Below are 20,324 nucleotides of genomic sequence, written 5' to 3' on the forward strand. Positions count from 1 at the left end.
CACAGAAATATGCCCCTCAGGGAATAAACTGGCAGTATATTCCACCCAGCGCCCCTCATATGGGCGGCTTGTGGGAATCCGCAGTAAAAAGTTTTAAAACCCACCTCAAAAAAACCGCTGCATCCCACAAGTTTACTTTCGAAGAATTCACGACGCTGTTGGTGCGTATTGAAGCAGTTCTCAATTCGAGGCCTCTCACCTCACTATCCCAGGACCCAGCTGACTTCACAGCGCTCACTCCGGGTCACTTCCTTCGAGGTGCACCGCTATTAGCCATTCCTGAGCCAAACGCGGAAGACCTCTCCTGGATAAATCGATGGGAAAAGCTCAAATCGCTTCATCACCAATTCAGTCGACGCTGGAAAGAGGGTTATTTGAAGGACCTTCAGAAACGCTATAAATGGCAAACGCCACAGCGAAATCCTCAACCAGGCGACCTCGTCGTAATTAAAGAAGATTCACTCCCACCCACCGAGTGGCGTCTGGGACGAATCGAGAACGTTCGCCTCGGATCTGACAACCATGTTCGGGTTGTAGAGGTTCGCACCCAAAATGGGCTTGTCATGCGCCCCTTAGTTAAACTGTGCTTTCTTCCAGTGGAGTACTCTTCGAGCACAGCGCTCTAACTTATATACGTTTCCCCTGTATAATTAAATTTCCGTATCATCCGCTGTATCCAACTACTTCTCGTTTCTCTCTCTGCTCTTATGCTTTCAGGACGACACCATCATGGCATCTCGACCAGCATGTCCACTGGCTCCCACAGCAGAGACCGATAACTGCCTCCAGTGTCGGCTCTGCCACCGCTACCACGCGCTGCGGACCTGCCCGGATTTTAAGGCGATGCGGCCACCGCAGCGTGCTACCGTGGCCAGGGCACAGGGCTATTGCTATAATTGCTTAGCCCTCACGCATACAACGGGTGAATGCGACTCCCGAGGGTTGTGCAAAATGTGCGGTCTGGCGCATCACACCCTCCTGCACAATGGACCGAAAAGTCAACGTGGTCAAGGAAAGGTCCCAACACAGCAAGCATCCCGGAAGCCGAAACCCAGGCCGAAAAAGAAGAATGAAGAGAGAAACTCCACCTGCGCCTGTAGGGCACAAAAGGCGCACCCTGCGACCAAACCCGCAGCAACCCCAAAACCAAAACGGACGGTCAAGCGCACGATCGCGCGCACCCCAGACGGCCTGCAAACGGCGCAAGGCCAACGGCGCAATACCAGTCGCGCTTTGGATACCACCATCCGCGCCTTGCAGGAGCTGCAGAAGGTGCTTACAAGCACCTCCCTGCAGGGCGGGCAGGATGTATAAGCCGCCTTCACAAATATTTAGACGGCGTCAAAATATACGTATGCGCAGCCGTGCGCGGCGAAGTGGAAGACACCAACGAGCGACCACTGCCATCGTCGTCAACGATATTTGGTCAAACCAGTCAAGTACTATCACTCGGCAAACGCGGACGCGATCCTTTCTTTAACGTTTTAACAACATATACAATTATAACATATATTTTTTATAATATCCAAAGTTATTTTTTTAAAGTTTAAAGTTAATCTAATCAATCAAGTTTTCTGTGCAAAGTGAATTTTGTAAAATCATGGACAACTAAAGAAGAAATTAAAAAGTTTAAATTTATAACGTTTTATGAAAAAAAAAACTGAAACATCTTTTTCTTTGTGCGAAAGTGAAGAGTGTAGCGAAGGGAGACCAAAATTGTTCAGCGTGGAAAAATTTATGTGACCGATACGAAAACAAACGTATCTTGGTCAATGCCCAATTAAAAATTCTTTTTAGTTTAAAAGCAGTTGAGAGTGAATGCGGTAGCTCCATTAAAAAACTGCAACGTGAAATAAACAATTGTATCTCAGCGCTTCAATGTCACAAGATTGACATATCAAACTGGGATGCAATTCTAACGTATTTGTGCTCCACAAAACTGCCAGAAACCACACTGGCTCTATGGGAACAAACCATAGAAAATAAAACAGAAATTTCAAAATGGGCAGACATGGATAAATTCTTATCCAGCAGATTCCAAACGATGGAAACTGTCGTAGATATAAGAGGGGATACGGTTTCAAAACCCTCTAAGCCACATGCTTCTCGTTCCTCGGCAGATACATCGTCGAAACGATTAGGGTCCTACCAGGCAAGTGCAAGTGTAGCCAAATCTACGTGTAAGATGTGCAAAAGTCCTGCACATCGAATTTCAAAGTGTGAAAAGTTCTTACGTTTAACACCCAATAAACGGTTTGAACAAATTAAGAGCAGCCGTGGATGTAAACTGCCTTTCTGCTGGCCATTCGGTAACAAAGTGCACCAGTCAAATGAACTGTGCCACATGTCATTTAAGACATCATACGCTGCTTCATATTTCGAGTCACCCAAAACCAACAAATACTTCTGACACTTTCGGAGCATCTATCTCACGGGAAGCTCAAATACGACGCAATGCTGAAAGAGAAAATGCTCCGATTAATAATGTGAACTCATGTTTTGCTAATACAAATAAAGGGGTATTACTAGGGACACCTCAAGTTAATATTCATTTTAATGGTGTTCATGTTCATTCATTACCGAGAAACTAAAGCGCAGAATTAATCTGCCATCCAAACACCTGCATGCCCAAGTTTCGGGCATCAATAATACAATGTCTGCACAAGTAAAAGAAGCGTGCAACATACAACTGCGGTCACCAACCGACCCATTAATCAAGATCAATACGATCATGCTGGTTTTACCACAATTGACAGGGAATCTTCCAACTTGCCAAATAAACGCAATGACTAGGCAAGCATTCCCTGACTTAGTACTGGCTGACAAACGATTCTTTGTCAATGAGCCAGTCGATCTAATTCTGGGCGGAGACATATACCCCCAAATTATGTTAGGCGGCATTAGGAAAGATGTGCTAAACACATTAATAGTACAGGAAACGGTGTCAGGCTGGATTTTGACAGGCCGGACAGATGCGGTTGATACAAATGAGACCCTAGTTTCATATTTTAACGAGGTCACTTTAGACAAACAACTGGCGTTTTTCTGAGAGATAGAGGAAATGCCAAAGAAGAGGAGCTTCAAAAACGATGACACTTACTGCGAGGAGCTATACAAATCCACAACAGTTCGGAACAACGATGGCAAATACATAGTCTCCTTACCCTTTAGGAAAGAGTTTAACTTAGGCCCCTCATTAAGAAGTGCGTGCTCTCAATTCTATCGCAACGAGACACGACTTGCGAAAAACCCCAGTCCTTCAAACGGAATACAATAGAGTTGTATCCGAATATGAAACCTTAGGGCACATGAAGCAAATAGGCAATATTTCGCCAGACTCAAATGACTTTTACTTCCTACCTCACCATGCTGTTATAAAGGAGGGAAGTACAACGACAAAAGTCAGAGTCGTATTTAATGCATCTTGTTCTACCACTAATGGCAAAAGTCTAAATGATGCCTTATATCCAGGTCCGATTCTTCAATCCGACCTGACAATCCTTATACTACGTTGGCGGCTGTTCAAATACGTATTTAACAGCGATATAGAGAAAATGTACCGCCAAATATGGGTTAATGAAAATCAAACAAAGTACCAGCGAATCATATTTCGCAAATGCCCCAAAAACCCAATTAACATTTATGAATTGAAAACGGTAACCTTTGGGGTTAATTGTGCTCCGTATCTTGCGATTCGAACGCTGCACCAACTAGCTGATGACGTGGAGACATCGCATCCAATGGCAGCAGATATCCTGCGAAATTGCATGTACGTTGATGACGTACTCGCCGGTGGACACAGCATCGAAATTACAATCAAGGCAAGGGACGAAATATCATCGGCATTGCAATCGGCAGGTTTCCCACTGCGAAAATGGACGTCCAACTGCAAGAAAGTCCTACAGGGTATACCGAAGCAACACCTATTAAGCGAGGATTTTCTTGAGTTTGAAGATACCAGCATGGTAAAAGCACTCGGTATCAGGTGGAACGCCCATTTCGACTACTTTTACTTCACAACGAAACCCTTTGACAATAACCATGCCGTAACAAAAAGGTCAATACTTTCTGCGATCGCAAAACTTTTTGACCCTCTTGGCTGGCTGGCACCAGTCGTAATTGTAGCCAAAATAATAATGCAAAATATTTGGTTGGAAGGGACAGGCTGGGATGAAGATGTGTCTGAAACTACTCTACATCGGTGGCAATCATTCATGACGGACTACGAAAAGATCAACGATATACGCATACCGCGATGGGTTCACTACATATTGAAGGACAATGTCGAAATACATGGATTCAGCGATGCCTCGGAAAAAGCATATGCCGCCACTCTCTTCCTGAGGGTACAAACGAAGGATCAAGTCTTCACCAACTTGCTGATAGCCAAGACGAGAGTAGCCCCGGTCAAGACTATATAATTGCCACGATTGGAACTCTGCGGCGCAGTCCTACTTGCAGAAATCATAGAGTCGGCCATAGAAAATATGCAACTTTCCAATATTAAAGTAACCCTTTGGACAGATTCGACGATAGTACTGGCATGGATCCGAAAGCCACCATGTTCGTGGTCAACGTTTGTGGCACATCGAATAACGAGAATCATCGACAAAGTTGGAGACAAAGTATGGCGGCACGTAGACTCCGCGTCAAACCCTGCAGATTTGGCGAGCAGAGGCCTCCTCGCTTCGGATCTAATCGACAATTCTTTGTGGTGGCAGGGACCTTCTTGGTTACAAGAAGACAACGAAAATTGGCCAACACAAAAGAAGATTACAATACGAATATGGAGGAAAAGAGGGTGAAAGTTCATACAACTTCGGTCAAAAATAACTTTGATCTTCTGGATAGGTTTTCCGATTTACCAAGGGCTTTGCGGGTTATATCCTATATTCTTCGGTTTTTCCAGAATACGCACCCAACAACTAAAGCCTCTTTTAAAAGGGATTCTCATTCGATAGCTCCTGACGAAATAGAAAAAACAACACGAAGATTGATAACAATATTCCAGAGGCAACATTATCAAGAAGAGTACGCAAATTTGAAGTCAGGAAAACTAATAAATGGGAAGAGTGAGATTTTACCCCTGAACCCATATATAGATGAAGAAGGCATTATTCGAACTTACGGGCGGACTGGGGTATCCAAAGACATGTCCCATAACGAAAGTCATCCCATTATTCTTCCTTATACTTGCAGGTTATCCAGACTTATAGTTCAATCCTCTCATGCAGGGATGCACCTTAACGTTAAGCTAATCGTTTATCAAAAAATTTCCACCGTTTCCGTTGAAACACTTCGAAATATTATCGATAAAGAAATTATCAAGATAAATTGTATCTCGTTTTTAACCGAAACGAAAAGCTTTCGTTAACGTTAAAAACGTTAACAAAAACGTGATACTTTATGTTTGAATTGTGCTGGCAATGCTATAGCCATGGTGAAGCCGTAAGGAGGTAACAACGAGCGCACATACACACACAAACACTATGTAATTTGTTTGTGTAATTCGTTGGTGGTAATGTCAAAAATACTCTGAGAAATGTTCGTACTGTCAAAATTCATGAGAAAAGTTGCAATCAGCTTGGCTAATGCTTTCACCTTTAATGACTCCGCCATCAATCAGCTTTGCCAGCATAGTTTGAAATTAATAATCAACATAAACGATTTGATTTCGTTTTGATATGGCAGAAAACGAAACGAAATCATTTCGTTAATTTGACGATCTTAACGTTAATAAACGAAACGAAATGACTTCGTTTCGTTTATTAACGTTGATTATCGTAACGAAATGATATCGTTTCGTTGGTTAAGCATGCCTGCTCTCATGAGACCACCCTGCATGGAGGGAACCAGCTGATGCTACGTCATATCCGCACTCAGTACTGGATCCGCGTCAAACCATGCAGATTTGGCGAGCAGAGGCCTCCTCGCTTCGGATCTAATCGACAATTCTTTGTGGTGGCAGGGACCTTTTTGGTTACAAGAAGACAACGAAAATTGGCCAACAAAAGAAGAAGATTACAATACGAATATGGAGGAAAAGAGGGTGAAAGTTCATACAACTTCGGTCAAAAATAACTTTGATCTTCTGGATAGGTTTTCCGATTTACCAAGGGCTTTGCGGGTTATATCCTATATTCTTCGGTTTTTCTAGAATACGCACCCAACAACTAAAGCCTCTTTTAAAAGGGATTCTCATTCGATAGCTCCTGACGAAATAGAAAAAACAACACGAAGATTGATAACAATATGCCAGAGGCAACATTATCAAGAAGAGTACGCAAATTTGAAGTCAGGAAAACTAATAAATGGGAAGAGTGAGATTTTACCCCTGAACCCATATATAGATGAAGAAGGCATCATTCGAACTTGCGGGCGGACTGGGGTATCCAAAGACATGTCCCATAACGAAAGTCATCCCATTATTCTTCCTTATACTTGCAGGTTATCCAGACTTAGTTCAATCCTCTCATCAGACCACCCTGCATGGAGGGAACCAGCTGATGCTACGTCATATCCGCACTCAGTATGGATCCCACGCGTTAAAGTCATGATAAGGTCGGTTATCCACAACTGTAAGGTCTGTACTATTTACAGGAAGCGGACACAAACGCAACTTATGGGGATCCTTCCGAAAGAGCGCACCACCTTTACTAGGGCCTTCACTAATACTGGGGTAGATTTCGCGGGACCATTCGATATAAAATCCTACCGAGGGAGGTGATGTCGAATTTCAAAAGGATACGTTTGCCTGTTTGTCTGCTTTTCGACGAAAGCCATCCATCTAGAAGCGACAAACGAGCATAGTACCGGGTCCTTCCTAGCTGCCTTCGCCAGATTTGTATCCAGGTGAGGCTGTCCAAAAAATGTTACGATCCGAGTTTAAGGCATTTCTGCGTGAAGCAAGGGACGGAACATTGAATAAATACAGCCATCACACTTTAGAATGGCATTTTATACCGCCAAGCGCTCCTCACATGGGAGGTTTGTGGGAAGCGGGGATAAAAAGTTTTAAGACCCACTTTAAAAAGATCGCGTCCGATCATAAATATACTTTCGAAGAGTTTACTACCCTCTTATGTCGAATTGAGGCCTGCGTCAACTCGAGACCTCTAAGTCCCTCATCCAACGACCCTTCCGACCTGGAGCCGCTTACTCCAGGCCATTTTCTCGTAGGTGGGCAACTTTTAGCTCCACCTGAACTCGATTGTAGTGAAAACCCTGCCGCAATTGTAAACCGATGGCAAAAGATGAAAGCCCTTCATCAAAACTTTTGCAAAAGATGGAAATCGGAATATCTCACCGAGATCCAGAAAAGGTATAAATGGAAACATCCACAATCCAACTTAAAACCCGGGGACCTAGTCGTCATAAAAGAGGATAACCTATAACCAAACGAGTGGAGAATGGGGAGAGTCGTCAACACACATTCAGGTTCCGATAACCGTGTAAGTGTTGTTGACGTCAATACAATTAAGGGACAAATTAGCAGACCAATCGCGAAACTGGTACTAATCCCGCCCAACTACAACGAAAATGAACTTTAATAGTCCATATTCCTCCATCCCAAATAACCCAGCTCTCGTTCACCCCGAACGAGGCCAACACCCCGGTAACCCTGCTCTCGTTCCCCTGAACGAGGCCAACATACCCTAACGCATCGTCGGGAGGAAAATGTACCTTAAATGTGATTATTCTTGAATACTCACTTATGATTCATATTTCGAACGTTTACTGGGTATAATACAAATTATTGGCAAAAAGTTTCGATATATGATAGCATCTACAGATTACATTTTAAGGGTTTTCATGCACGGAATCATCGGCTTTCTGAATTGTATTAGATGGAAAATATTCCATTTGGTAATGCGTGCATTTTAGCGTAGTTTGTAATCAAACAACATCGTTCAGACTTTAAATTTGGAATCGAGCCCCTCTACCAAATCAAATAAATGTATAGGTTCCAAATCGCATATGGATGTGTTTGCCAATAACACGTCAGTTTATATGGAAATGTTTCTGCAATGTTCTGGTAGTCAATAAAAGTACTATTAAATTTGAATGTGCCAATCGTTCGTCCAAATTTCTTTTCGTATTCAAATATTTGTAACAAATCATAAAAGCTCGTATGACTTTCCGCAACTGTTTTCTCGCTTTTAAAAAAGGCACATATTTTTAAAGTTTGTCCAGCATATAGTAATCTACAAGGCATGCCACCTGTTTTAAACGTTCCAGATTCAGAAGTTCAAGCGAACCCGTTTTTCATGATAAATATACTCGTATTACTTTAAAACCTATGTAATCCAAAACAACTGGCAGTGGTATGCTAACACTAGCATCTGCCTTTTTATAATTACCGCTGAACGTACTTTCAAAACAGTGGGAGTGCCGGAGGGTATAAATTTATGAGCTCCAACAGATTTGGCATTTACTCATTCACCAATAATAAAACTGCAATCAACTGGTAATGAATCTTAGTTTATCTTAATCTTCAATGTTAGATTGTGCTGAAGTTCCATTTGAAAATGGCTTTATACTCCGGGCAGAGGCATTTTGGCATTTTGGTATAAAACACCGACAACACCTATAAACAAATTACAGTCTTATCTGACCACAAGAACAACGACCCGTATTCACCTCAAAAGTTTTCAGATATTCCACCCTCGGTGGGGATTACTTGTGTTTTCAGAAGTACATACATATGTCGTTAATAAAGCATTCACCGGCACTATATCTACCATATGTAAGGGGGCGTTTCATTGCTACCTATAATACGCGTTTTCCCTTTAACTTGAGTGCTTCTTCATCCGATTATTTCTTTTTCGATTTTCGGTCAAATGTATTACCAGAAGATACAAAAAAATAAAAATCATCTAGTGGTCAATCCTTCTTCTAAGATTTTAATAACTCATTCGAGTATGGCAGTCTTTATATGACAGGGGTTTGCGAATACAAAGCAGCCTAACATTTTCAAACACATGCCTATATGCAGGTTGTAGTTGTCTACTCATTTCCTTTAAGGAGTAGGAAAGCGTAAGCCGCACATGATCCGGATTATCCTCAGCTAAAAAAAAATTAACTATAGCTAACCTAACCGCAAGGATATGCTCTCAGCGTAATAAGGCAATGTATCAATGTGCCATCTTTGCGGCAAACGATGTCCTCACCTGAACCGGGCGCAAATTTAATACGCGATACAGGTTTTGCCATCAGCTTCTAGGACACGCTGCATGAGAATCTTGGTCACCTCAGCGCCATTGAGCGCCAGGTTTTAAACGTTTTCGCCATTTAATAAGACTATGTCTTACCCACAAGATTGTCCAGTTGGTTTGAGGTGTTCATAGTGGCTTACACGCATCGCTTGAAAGCGTGCCAAACCGCCAATCGAACACTTCATTTCATGAATACCGTAAAATCTGCCTATTTAGGTTTATTTCATTTTCAGCAGCAAAATTAAGCAGCAACTTAGCATTTGTTTTAACCTTTATGTTGGTTATAAATTTTACTTTAAAATTCTCTTATAATTACGAGAAAACAAACTAAGTCGATTGTGTCGTCATCGTAATCAATCAGCATGTTTCGTAACTCCAGTTCATTTTTCTACGCTCTCATAATTTATAATTATCGTATAATTTTACGTTGCGCAAATTATCACTTCATCGAATCCTTTGAATTCGCTGTTGTACTGACTGATTACCAATTGGCCATGCCTGGCTTGTTGAGTGTCATAAAGTATAGTTGACACGATGAAGCACCTTTGGCACTACTAAAGAACACCTTATCGTTGCGTTTGCAGAGGAATTTCAAGCGTTTTGCCCTTTTGTGCATGAAGACACCATCCAAGTGTCCACTGTCTACTGAGCGAATTTCTATTGCTTTATTGCCCCAGCCCATAATTTGTCCAGTGCCGATGTAGGCTACAGAAGTTGGCATTTCACCCTACTGCAAGACAATGTTTTTGGAAACACGTCCAACCGTCTTTACGTAGACGCCTTCATTATCGTAGCAGAGCAGGAGTTGCATGCCATTCGAATTCGGAAGCGCGACTATACAATGCGGAATGATTACATCATGAGCACGTTTAGGAAGATAAACATCGTATACTTCGACGGAATCCAAATCGACCGCATGAAAACCCTCTGCAGAACCATAAATCACTTTCAAGACGTGATTGATCCTCCATGGCGAGATCAACTAATAATGGACGATGTTCCAAATCGCCAAAATTCTTAAATGCCATAAACTTGTGGTATGGTTTGCATAAATTTCATTCGTCTTCAATTGAGTCTTTTAATGGGATCACTAGGAACTTAATCCTGTCGTATTTCACAATCTTAAAATGAACAGCACCTTGTAAATCCCACCATTTATCCAACCATTACGACGCTCAACTTGATCAGAAAGTCCATCTGTGCGCAGCATATCAAATATTTTCAGTTAATATGACTGTTCATTGTAATATTTTAACCTGAAAATGCAAAAGAAAAATTGATAAATGAAAAGAAGAAAAAAGGTTAAAATTAGCAAATTTTACTATACTCACCGCATGTCGTAAATCAATGACATTTTTTTTCTTTTTTCCATTCAGGAAACGGAAAAGCGTAGCAGATGTAAAAATCTCTACATTTAATGTCCGACTGTCAATGATTATTGCAATACAAACGTTAGGCCTCATGCGCAAGCATTTCGCGCACCACACGTCACGCAATACACGTCACACACTACATTCCGCACTAAATATCGCGCACAACACGCCACATATGTCGCGTATTACATATCTCGATCAATCATTCATGTGGTCGAGATTTAAAATACCTAATTCCACGAATCTCAACATTATCGACAATACATGTCAAAAATAATGTTGAATGGTGGAAGTGCAACTCTGTAATACCTTTTCAGACAGGTTTCGAAACGTTCCGTGTGGTGGCAGGCCACTTGTTGTGAAAACTAGGACTACTTCGGCGACATCTACCGACATAGAATAAATTATAAAATGCACTCAAGGCGCTAAAGCACCAGCCACATCGCATGGATGCGTGCTAAATCCGTTTTTTCTTCGTTTCTTTGCGCGCATAAGTATTTACTTATGGCGTTTAAATTTTTATTTCAATTAAATTTTATTTCAATAAAATATTTTTTTTTCTTCTGCGAAAATATATTAGAGATAATTTTCTTTTTGTTTACGCCACCCAAACAACATTCCGCTAACCTCAGTTTGGGCATGATCAATGATACCAATATTCTTTCAGATCATGACCCGTTATCAAACCTTATTGGCCAATTCAGAGGGAGGCGCAAAGCGTTTCGACGTCGCGTGCAAGCTCTGCGGCAGGGACCATAGTCTCCGACTCTGTGCCGAATACAGGAAAAAATCCCCAGAGGAGAGGTTGCGGACCGTGCTGTTGCACAAATACTGTCCCAATTGTCTGTCGCTCTTCCACCGCGTGGACAAGTGCAATAGCAAATATCGCTGCAAACGGTGCCAGCAAAAGCACCACACCACGCTCCATCTAGATGAGCGTCTTTCTGAACGCGATGATGCAACAACCATTGGCGACGACAACCCGTCCGATGACACGTTGTCAATCCACCTAATGGGGCCGACAAAGTCCTGGGCTCAGCAGGTGGAGGAAGAGAGAGCGAAAATGGAGGAAGAGAGAGCAAAAACAGAACTGAAACCGTCAACGAGCAGGAACGGGATGCGCAGTTTCCGACCGCTGTTGCAGCACGAACGAAGGGCGGAGGAAGTAAAGAAAGCTCGGAACCATCAAAATAATTGGCGGCGCTGTGACGTTGGACTCCAACGAGGTCCCACCAAGCCATCCAAACGCGAGAGACAGCAGCGGCAAAAAAGATCGACGCCATACTCTCTTGAGTACTCTCAAAGTACAAGGACGCTAACGAGCGACACGCCGGAAGGCTTCCGGACAGGGCGGCTGCTCCAGGCTTCTCCATCGCCCATCATGCGGCCTTTCGTGCCCATTGCGCCGACGGCCATCGTACGAATTGAATCGCGTGGGCATTTACACGTGGTTCGGGCCATTATTGATCCCTGCGCCACCAGCACGATCGTCGATGCGGAGCTGTACGCGACTTACAATTGGAGCGCCAAGGACGCGCATAACGACCCAAGCAGCCGTCGTCGAAAGCCATTACCGCTTGAGTCCACCGACCGATGTGGACCCCAAGATTGCCGCGCCCTTTGAATTCATGCGGCTGGCGGATCCGCAATTCTACCGCTCATCACCAATACGGCTTACACTCGGCGCTGACATTTACGCCGAAATGATGGTGAGCGGTACACCGGCATCGACAGTTGGCGGTCTCCTAACCCAACCGACCGTGTTCGGGTTGGTGGTCTCGGGAGCCTGCCAAAAATAAATACCCGACTTTCACGCCTCACACATGCGCCATCTTATATATATTTAAGTAAATATGCACGGAATTTAAAACCACGTACGTATATCTAATAACTTCTTTTCTTTTTCCACAGGAGAGCGAAACGTGAGGTCAACCATCTGGCGTGCAGTGCTTGCAGTCCGCATCTGCACTGCCTTCTTTCGTTACAGCGCCTTACTGGACGTGCGATCACGTGGCATCCTTTTTTTTTTTAATTTTTTCTTTGTTGCTTACGGCAAGGGGGCCGGTATGTTTAGGCCACAGGCCTAAATATATCTCCCCTCCCTCGTAACATAATTTTCTTAGTTATTTCCCTTCGTTTACTACCACCCACATATGCTTGTGATCACTAATACACACAGGCATGTGTGAGTGGTGGTACGTATGTATCTTAGATTTTTACCGCTGTGAGCCCGCGGTATAGCAACTTTGTTGCCGGGAAACCCAACGAAGGAGCTGTATCGTGGGTTCATCGGCTCATGTAGCAAAGAGTCTCGTCCTCTTTGAATCCAGCAGCCAGCAAAGGTACACGTAATCACACGTTCACGTAAGTGCAAATTTTCATAATTATTATTACATATATATCATTTTCCACAACATTTGTTAAACCATTTCTTAACACTTGTTGTATTTATATAAATAAAAGCACACTGTGAATTCCTTTTTATTAATACGAAACCCTTTTGGTGTTTTTATTTTCTTCCTCTTTTTTCGCCTTAACTAATCTTTAACAAATACGTGGGTGCGCGCCGTTGCCACCACGCATTTGTACATGGCCGAAATCAGACTATGACCGAAATGATCCGAAAATTACGAAAAATGAAAAAAATGCCATAATTCTATACCAAATACGAAAAAAGGGATGAAACATGGTAATTGGATTGGTTTATTGACGCAAAATATAACTTTAGAAAAAACGTTGTAAAATGAGTATGACACCTACTATATTAAGTAGAAGAAAATGAAAAAGTTCTGCAGGGCGAAATCAAAAGCCCTTGGAATCTTTAATTTGATACCCATATCGTACAAACACATTCTAGAGTCAACTCTGGTCCACCTTTATGGTGAAAAGGCGTCCACCTATAGAACTAAGGCCCACTCCCTTTTAAAATACTCATTAACACCTTTCATTTGATACACATATCGTACAAACAAATTCTAGAGTCACCCCTGGTCCACCTTTATGGCGATATCTCGAAAACGCGTCCATCTATAGAACTAAGGCCCGTTCCCCTTTAAAATACTCATTAACACCTTTCATTTGATACCCATATCGTACAAACAAATTCTAGAGTAACCCCTGGTCCACCTTTATCTCGATATCTCGAAAAGGCGTCCACCTATAGAACTAAGGCCCACTCCCCTTTAAAATACTCATTAAAACCTTTCATTTGATACCCATATCGTACAAACAAATTCTAGAGTCACCCCTGGTCCACCTTTATGGCGTTATCTCGAAAAGGCGTCCACCCAAAGAACTAAGGCCCACTCCCTTTTATAATACTCATTAACACTTTTCGTTTGATACCCTTATTATACCAACGCATTCTAGAGTCACCCCTGGTCCACCTTTATGGCGATATCTCGAAAACGCGTCCACCTATAGAACTAAGGCCCACTCCCTTTTAAAATATTCATTAACACTTTTCATTTGATACCCATATCGTACAAACAAATTCTAGAGTCACCCCTGGTCCACCTTTATGACAATATCTCGAAAAGGCGTCCACCTATAGAACTAAGGCCCACGCCCTTTTAAAATACTCATTAACACCTTTCATTTGATACCCATATCGTACAAACAAATTCTAGAGTCACCACTGGTCCACCTTATGGCGATATCTCGAAAAGGCCCCGCCCTATAGAACTAAGGCCCACTCCCTTTTAAAATACTCATTAACGCCTTTCATTTGATACCCATATCATACAAATTCTAGAGTCACCCCTGGTCCACCTTTATGGCGATATCTCGAAAAGGCGTCCACCCAAAGAACTAAGGCCCACTCCCTTTTATAATACTCATTAACACTTTTCGTTTGATACCCTTATTGTACAAACGTATTCTAGAGTCACCCCTGGTCCACCTTTATGGCGATATCTCGAAAACGCGTCCACCTATAGAACTAAGGCCCACTCCCTTTTAAAATATTCATTAACACTTTTCATTTGATTCCCATATCGTACAAACAAATTCTAGAGTCACCCCTGGTCCACCTTTATGACAATATCTCGAAAAGGCGTCCACCTATAGAACTAAGGCCCACGCCCTTTTAAAATACTCATTAACACCTTTCATTTGATACCCATATCGTACAAACAAATTCTAGAGTCACCACTGGTCCCCCTTATGGCGATATCTCGAAAAGGCCCCGCCCTATAGAACTAAGGCCCACGCCCTTTTAAAATATTCATTAACACTTTTCATTTGATACCCATATCGTACAAACAAATTCAAGAGTCACCCCTGGTCCACCTTTATGACAATATCTCGAAAAGGCGTCCACCTATAGAACTAAGGCCCACGCCCTTTTAAAATACTCATTAACACCTTTCATTTGATACCCATATCGTACAAACAAATTCTAGAGTCACCACTGGTCCCCCTTATGGCGATATCTCGAAAAGGCCCCGCCCTATAGAACTAAGGCCCACGCCCTTTTAAAATACTCATTAACACCTTTCATTTGATACCAATATCGTACAAACAATTTCTAGAGTCAGCCCTGGTCCACCTTTATGGCGATATCCCTAAATGACGTCTACCTATAGAACTATGGCCCACTCCCTCTTAAAATACTCTGTCATACAAACACATTCCAGGGTTACCCTAGGTTCATTTTCCTACATGGTGATTTTCCTTTATTTTGTCTCCATAGCTCTCAGCTGAGTATGTAATGTTCGGTTACACCCGAACTTAGCCTTCCTTACTTATTTTGCGATAACATTGTGGTTTTCCATTAAAAAATGCTGTTACCAGATTCTTGTATTACACAAATATAATTAACTTGGGTACAGATATCCTTTAAAATATTTTACCGATATACCTTGTTGTTAAGTTTAACTAGGTTTTCACAATAATTTTAAAAACTCTACGTTTTTTATGCTTTTTACAATTAGAGAAGTAATCTTATGTAATGAATTAATTTTTTAATCAAAATCAATAACTCTGTACTGAACAATTTTCGCCATGATATCAAATTAAATGCTGGGGAACAGGAGCAACACTCTTGCGACTACATAAACCCTGTTTCAATGTTCTGCGTCCCTGCACAGAACCCTAATTGACCGTTTTCAACGGAAACAATAATGGCAACCCAGATTTTCCCGTTATGCTAACCATTGTGGATAAGACAAGTGTGATAACTTCTGCATAGACCAAAGAGGATAAATGATGATAAGAGACGTCACTCGTTACTCGCAGCCATTTGCTCGTAGGTAGTCGCTGGTTTTTTTTTTGGCGAGATGTGCATAAAATGTCTTCTATACATTTTCTTTTTACGAATACCCCGTATATTTTTCCGACTGTATTTAATTAAATAATTAATGGTCTTTTTCAAAAATCACATTTGCATAAGGTGCCTACACCGCATGGATAAATGGGAGACAATTCGAAAAAAAGAGCCACCGGTCTGATACGAGTGGCGAGTAACTCGCTGGAAATAATTGATGCCGAGTGTTTCTATGAGGCACAATTTTGAATTGTCTCCCATTTATCCATGCGGTGTAGGCACCTTATGCAAATGTGATTTTTGAAAAAGAGAATTAATTAATTAATTAAATACAGTCGGAAAAATAAACACAAGTACCCCACAAAAATGTATAGAAGGCATTTTACGCACATCTCGCCCAAAAAAACCAGCGACTACCTCTTAGAAAACATCGAGCAAATGGCTGCGAGTAACGAGTGACGTCTATATGGCTACTTTTTTTAGCGATTTGGCAGCGTTTTCACAGCATGTTCAATATGGCGGCGCATAGGACCGGCTATCTTCAACGGCTGATAGAAAGAGATACAAAAATAACGATAGTCAATAAAAAATCAGGTGATCCATTCTATTTGTAATTTTGACGTCTATGCACAGAGGATAAATATAATAAGAGCCACCAGTCTGCTACGAGTGGCGAGTAACTCGCTGGAAATCATTGATCCCGAGCGTTTTCTATGAGACACATTTTTGAATTGTCTCCCATTTATCCATGCGGTGTAGGCACCTTATGCAAATGAGATTTTTGAAAAAGAGAAATAATTAATTAATTAAATACAGTCGGAAAAATAAACACAAGTACCCCACGAAAATGTATAGAAGACATTTTATGCACATCTCGCCCAAAAAAACCAGCGAATACCACTTAGAAAACATCGAGCAAATGGATGCGAGTAACGAGTGACGTCTCTTATCATAATTTAGCCTCTTTGCCCACAATATTATTGAAACAATTTTGAGGAAGACGAATCTTTTTGTGGAACTTTTTACGAAAAATGAAGCAATAAAAATTAATTTCTTTTGTAATACAAGTAAATACTGGCAAATAGAGCGGCCGAACAAGTGAGGTTATGTGGTTGGCATCACCTTAATTGTTGGATTATGAGCTTTTCTTCTACGATCGAGGTAGCACTGACTTCACATTATAATGCACCAATACTCACCAATTTAGTGTGGTCAGATTATGCACATTTTTATGAAGGTGGAATAGGCGGGAGGTCTACTGACCCACTGGCAGGCGTGAAGCTATGAATCTCATCAAACGAAGGGGTATGTCAGAAGGAGATGACTGCTAGATATTGCTCTTGGCCATGAAGCCGTGTTATTCAAATTATTTCTGCTGGAAAACAGCTATGGAACTGGGAAAAATATTGCTGGGTAGCATTGTTTCGTTCCTTAAGGCCATTGCTGTGGTCAGCGGACGCAGAACGTTTGAATGAAAAGTTCGCTCCCTCCCTTAACCATAAGATTTTATTTTGTTTTCAGATCATGGGGCGTAGATATAAACGCGCCGTTGTGCACAAGCATCAAAAGATTTTATGGTTAAATACAATTATTTTTCCTGACTCTCAGCCCAGGCAGGTGGTAGCATGCAGAGTTGGGTGAATGTAAATACAGTACATAAACATTACATTACATTCCTCATTGATTGGAAAAAGTAGTCAATTGCTTTTCACAGCAAAGGAAGTGATTACATTTCAATTCGTCAGAAAAAAATACCAAAAGTAATTACACTTTTTTGAGGCACAAGTAAAAACATTTTTTTTTCTTGAATTGAAAAACAATACTTTGCGCAAATGTAATTACTATCCCAGTACTTTCGAAAGGAATTGTTGAACTTTTTTTTTTTTTTAAATACATTACAAGGCATGGCAAAGGTACCTGTGAATTTCCCACTCCATTCGTCAAAGAATTTAAAAATACAAATTGATACGTGTATAAAAACTTACTCCGGTTGATGTGGGTGACTTTTCGGGTCACACCTTTTTAGGCAGAGTTTTCTTGTGAGTGGTAACTGTGTCGTTAACTGAAGGCATTTGTAAACACCAAGAAATATAAAATCATTATCCCCTTTATTTCACTTATTGCTACTGCTCCGGCTCTGAATTTGAAAAGAGGGTGACGTGCAACAGTGTCAACTAATGCCAATTGACATTAATGCGCTTTTGAAAGAGAATTAATGTCAATGACACTAGTTCCAAATCCGAAAGATACCTAATGTAAATTGACTTAACTACGCTTTAGGACTATTTAACACCGCCCACGCAAAAAAGGGCTGGGAGTAACAAGACTATGCCTTTCGTTGCGGTTGTTAGCCCAAATCTGGTCAAATTTAATTTTTTTATTTGCTTTAATCTCCATAATTTCTGAAAAGCGCCGATTCTTAAATTAATACTTTTTCAAAAGCGTATTAATGTCAATTGACTCTAGTTCCATTGACACTATTGCACGTCACCGAAGTGATAACATGTGATAGCATTTCTCCAGTATTCCTTTGAGTTACGTCGTATTTAAGAGTGGAGCAAATAGCAGAATAACAACTATGAACAATATTTGTAGTATAGCGAAAGCAAAACAAGCGTTCTTGGTAATTTCGGAACGTTTTCGGCACTATTTCGGGGTAATATCAGGGCCGTTTCGGTGTAATTGGTTGCGGAATGATATCAGGGACTATTTAGGGGTAATCTCGGGACTGTTTGGGTTGTTATTTCAGGCTCGTTTCGGGATTATATGGGGCTTCATTTTGGGTAATTTTGAAGATTTTGTAGTCCCACTTCGAGTCATTTTAGGATGGTTTTGGGACTTTATCGTGATTCCCCATAGTCAATCCGCATTGGGTGCTGAATTTTCGAAGAATTATTTTTATGGGATATATTTGCGATTTAAAAAGTGGGCGCGGCTATCAACCGATTACGCCCACTTGCGGTAGAAGCCTTGTGACGAGAAAAAATTGTTCGCAGAAGATTTCTACCACACTCCTACCTAAATAGAAGTAATTACAAAAAACATATGAGAATAAGCCTTCGGAAAGTTAGGCGGTCGGACCCCTAAATAACCCCAAATCATAACGAAATGACATAAAATTGACGCCGAAGTGATCCCAAAACAATCCCGGAAGGATCTTTTTATAGTCCTCAAAATCATCTGGAAATGCCCCAAATTGGATTTGAAATGATGCGCAAATGACCCCCGAAAGACGCCAAAAAAGCACTAAAATCATACTGAAGTGAACCTCAAAGGAAGGATCTTTCCGAGCCACAGTATGGAGTTGGTGGACAAAAGTACTTCCAGGAGAGATATCAACGTGAAACTTTGGTCAAAATGGCTTTACAAATATGTCAGAATTATTTTTTCATGAAATTGGTGCGGGTGATAGCTTCATACCGACCCACAACCCCCCACTTTTACCACATGCATACAAAAAGTAAGTAGATGTGGGGGAAAAGTGGTAAGATGTGTCTATCGCAAATACAATGTTTAGCAGGATGATTAAATAAAGAAATTAAAGTTATTAAAAGATCTTGCATACATAACAATAACAAAACAACAAACACACACAAAAGTTTACATTTGCTTATCGTCGACTGGAGAAAATAATGTCGTATGTTACATGTGAGCACATAAACCAACGACAATAATTTTTCAGGGTGACGCTATCAGAAAACTGTCGCAAAACATAGTTAGTGGCGGAAAGTGGCAGCTGATATTAACACTATAGAATCTTAAAACTTTGACGAATAATAAGATATGAATCCCAACGTGAGGATCGGTGAGGAACCCAACTAAAACTTTAGCTGAAATTGAAATATTTGTGCAAATAAACACTAATAAAAGCACTGGTGAAATTTTAAATAACAAAAAAAAAAAACACAGCAAGCTAAAGACACTAAAATTATTTCAAAATGGCGTAAATACCTTTGACTTCAATATTCATTTTTATTTATTTCGATACAATGATACTTTATGCATTTTTAAATAGCTTAAACTTGCACTTTATTTTTAACTTGCTCGCACTGCAAAATCCAATTAATATCATACTTTTGAAGCTACTCTTAGAGTACAGTTTGAATACAACAAAAACAAATATACATTTTAAAAGGCGGTTCTATTAAGAGATACTAACGACACATTTGGTGACAAACTTCAATTTAATTTTTTAGTTTTGGCCTATGGAACCGACCACTGTGGAGCCGTTCGAAACCAAGCTAATTTAAATGCAAGATGACTACTCTCGTGCGATTTTATTAACCTGATTCCGGAAAAGATACTGTAAGGAATTTGGGAAACTCTTGATTATTTGGCAGCTTCTGTTATCGTTCGAATCTCTGAGCTGTCGAATAAACAACTTAAATATTCAGTATAGCAAAATTTCCTTATTTACACTACTGTAGTAGTGTGAAATATTCTGTTCGCTGTAGGTGGCAGCACGGTGGC

At 41.0% G+C, this 20,324-nt stretch overlaps 1 protein-coding gene across 7 annotated transcripts in view; it reads right to left on the bottom strand.

The window, feature by feature from the left end:
- Nucleotides 1-20,324, bottom strand: part of LOC137245829 (putative ferric-chelate reductase 1 homolog) — a 279,195-nt gene that overhangs the window by 68,240 nt on the left and 190,631 nt on the right. Inside the window, exon 1 of one of the 7 annotated variants that reach the window (XM_067777051.1) lies at nt 10,354-10,385. The exons of the other annotated variants lie outside the window; for them this stretch is intronic. Coding sequence (XP_067633152.1) covers nt 10,354-10,370 — 17 coding nt within the window. The 5' untranslated portion in view covers nt 10,371-10,385. Of the gene's footprint in view, nt 1-10,353; nt 10,386-20,324 lie in introns of those variants that run through there. 7 annotated transcript variants of the gene reach the window in all.

This window comes from Eurosta solidaginis, chromosome 3 (genome assembly GCF_040869045.1).
Source record: "Eurosta solidaginis isolate ZX-2024a chromosome 3, ASM4086904v1, whole genome shotgun sequence".
Classification (NCBI taxonomy): domain Eukaryota; kingdom Metazoa; phylum Arthropoda; class Insecta; order Diptera; family Tephritidae; genus Eurosta; species Eurosta solidaginis.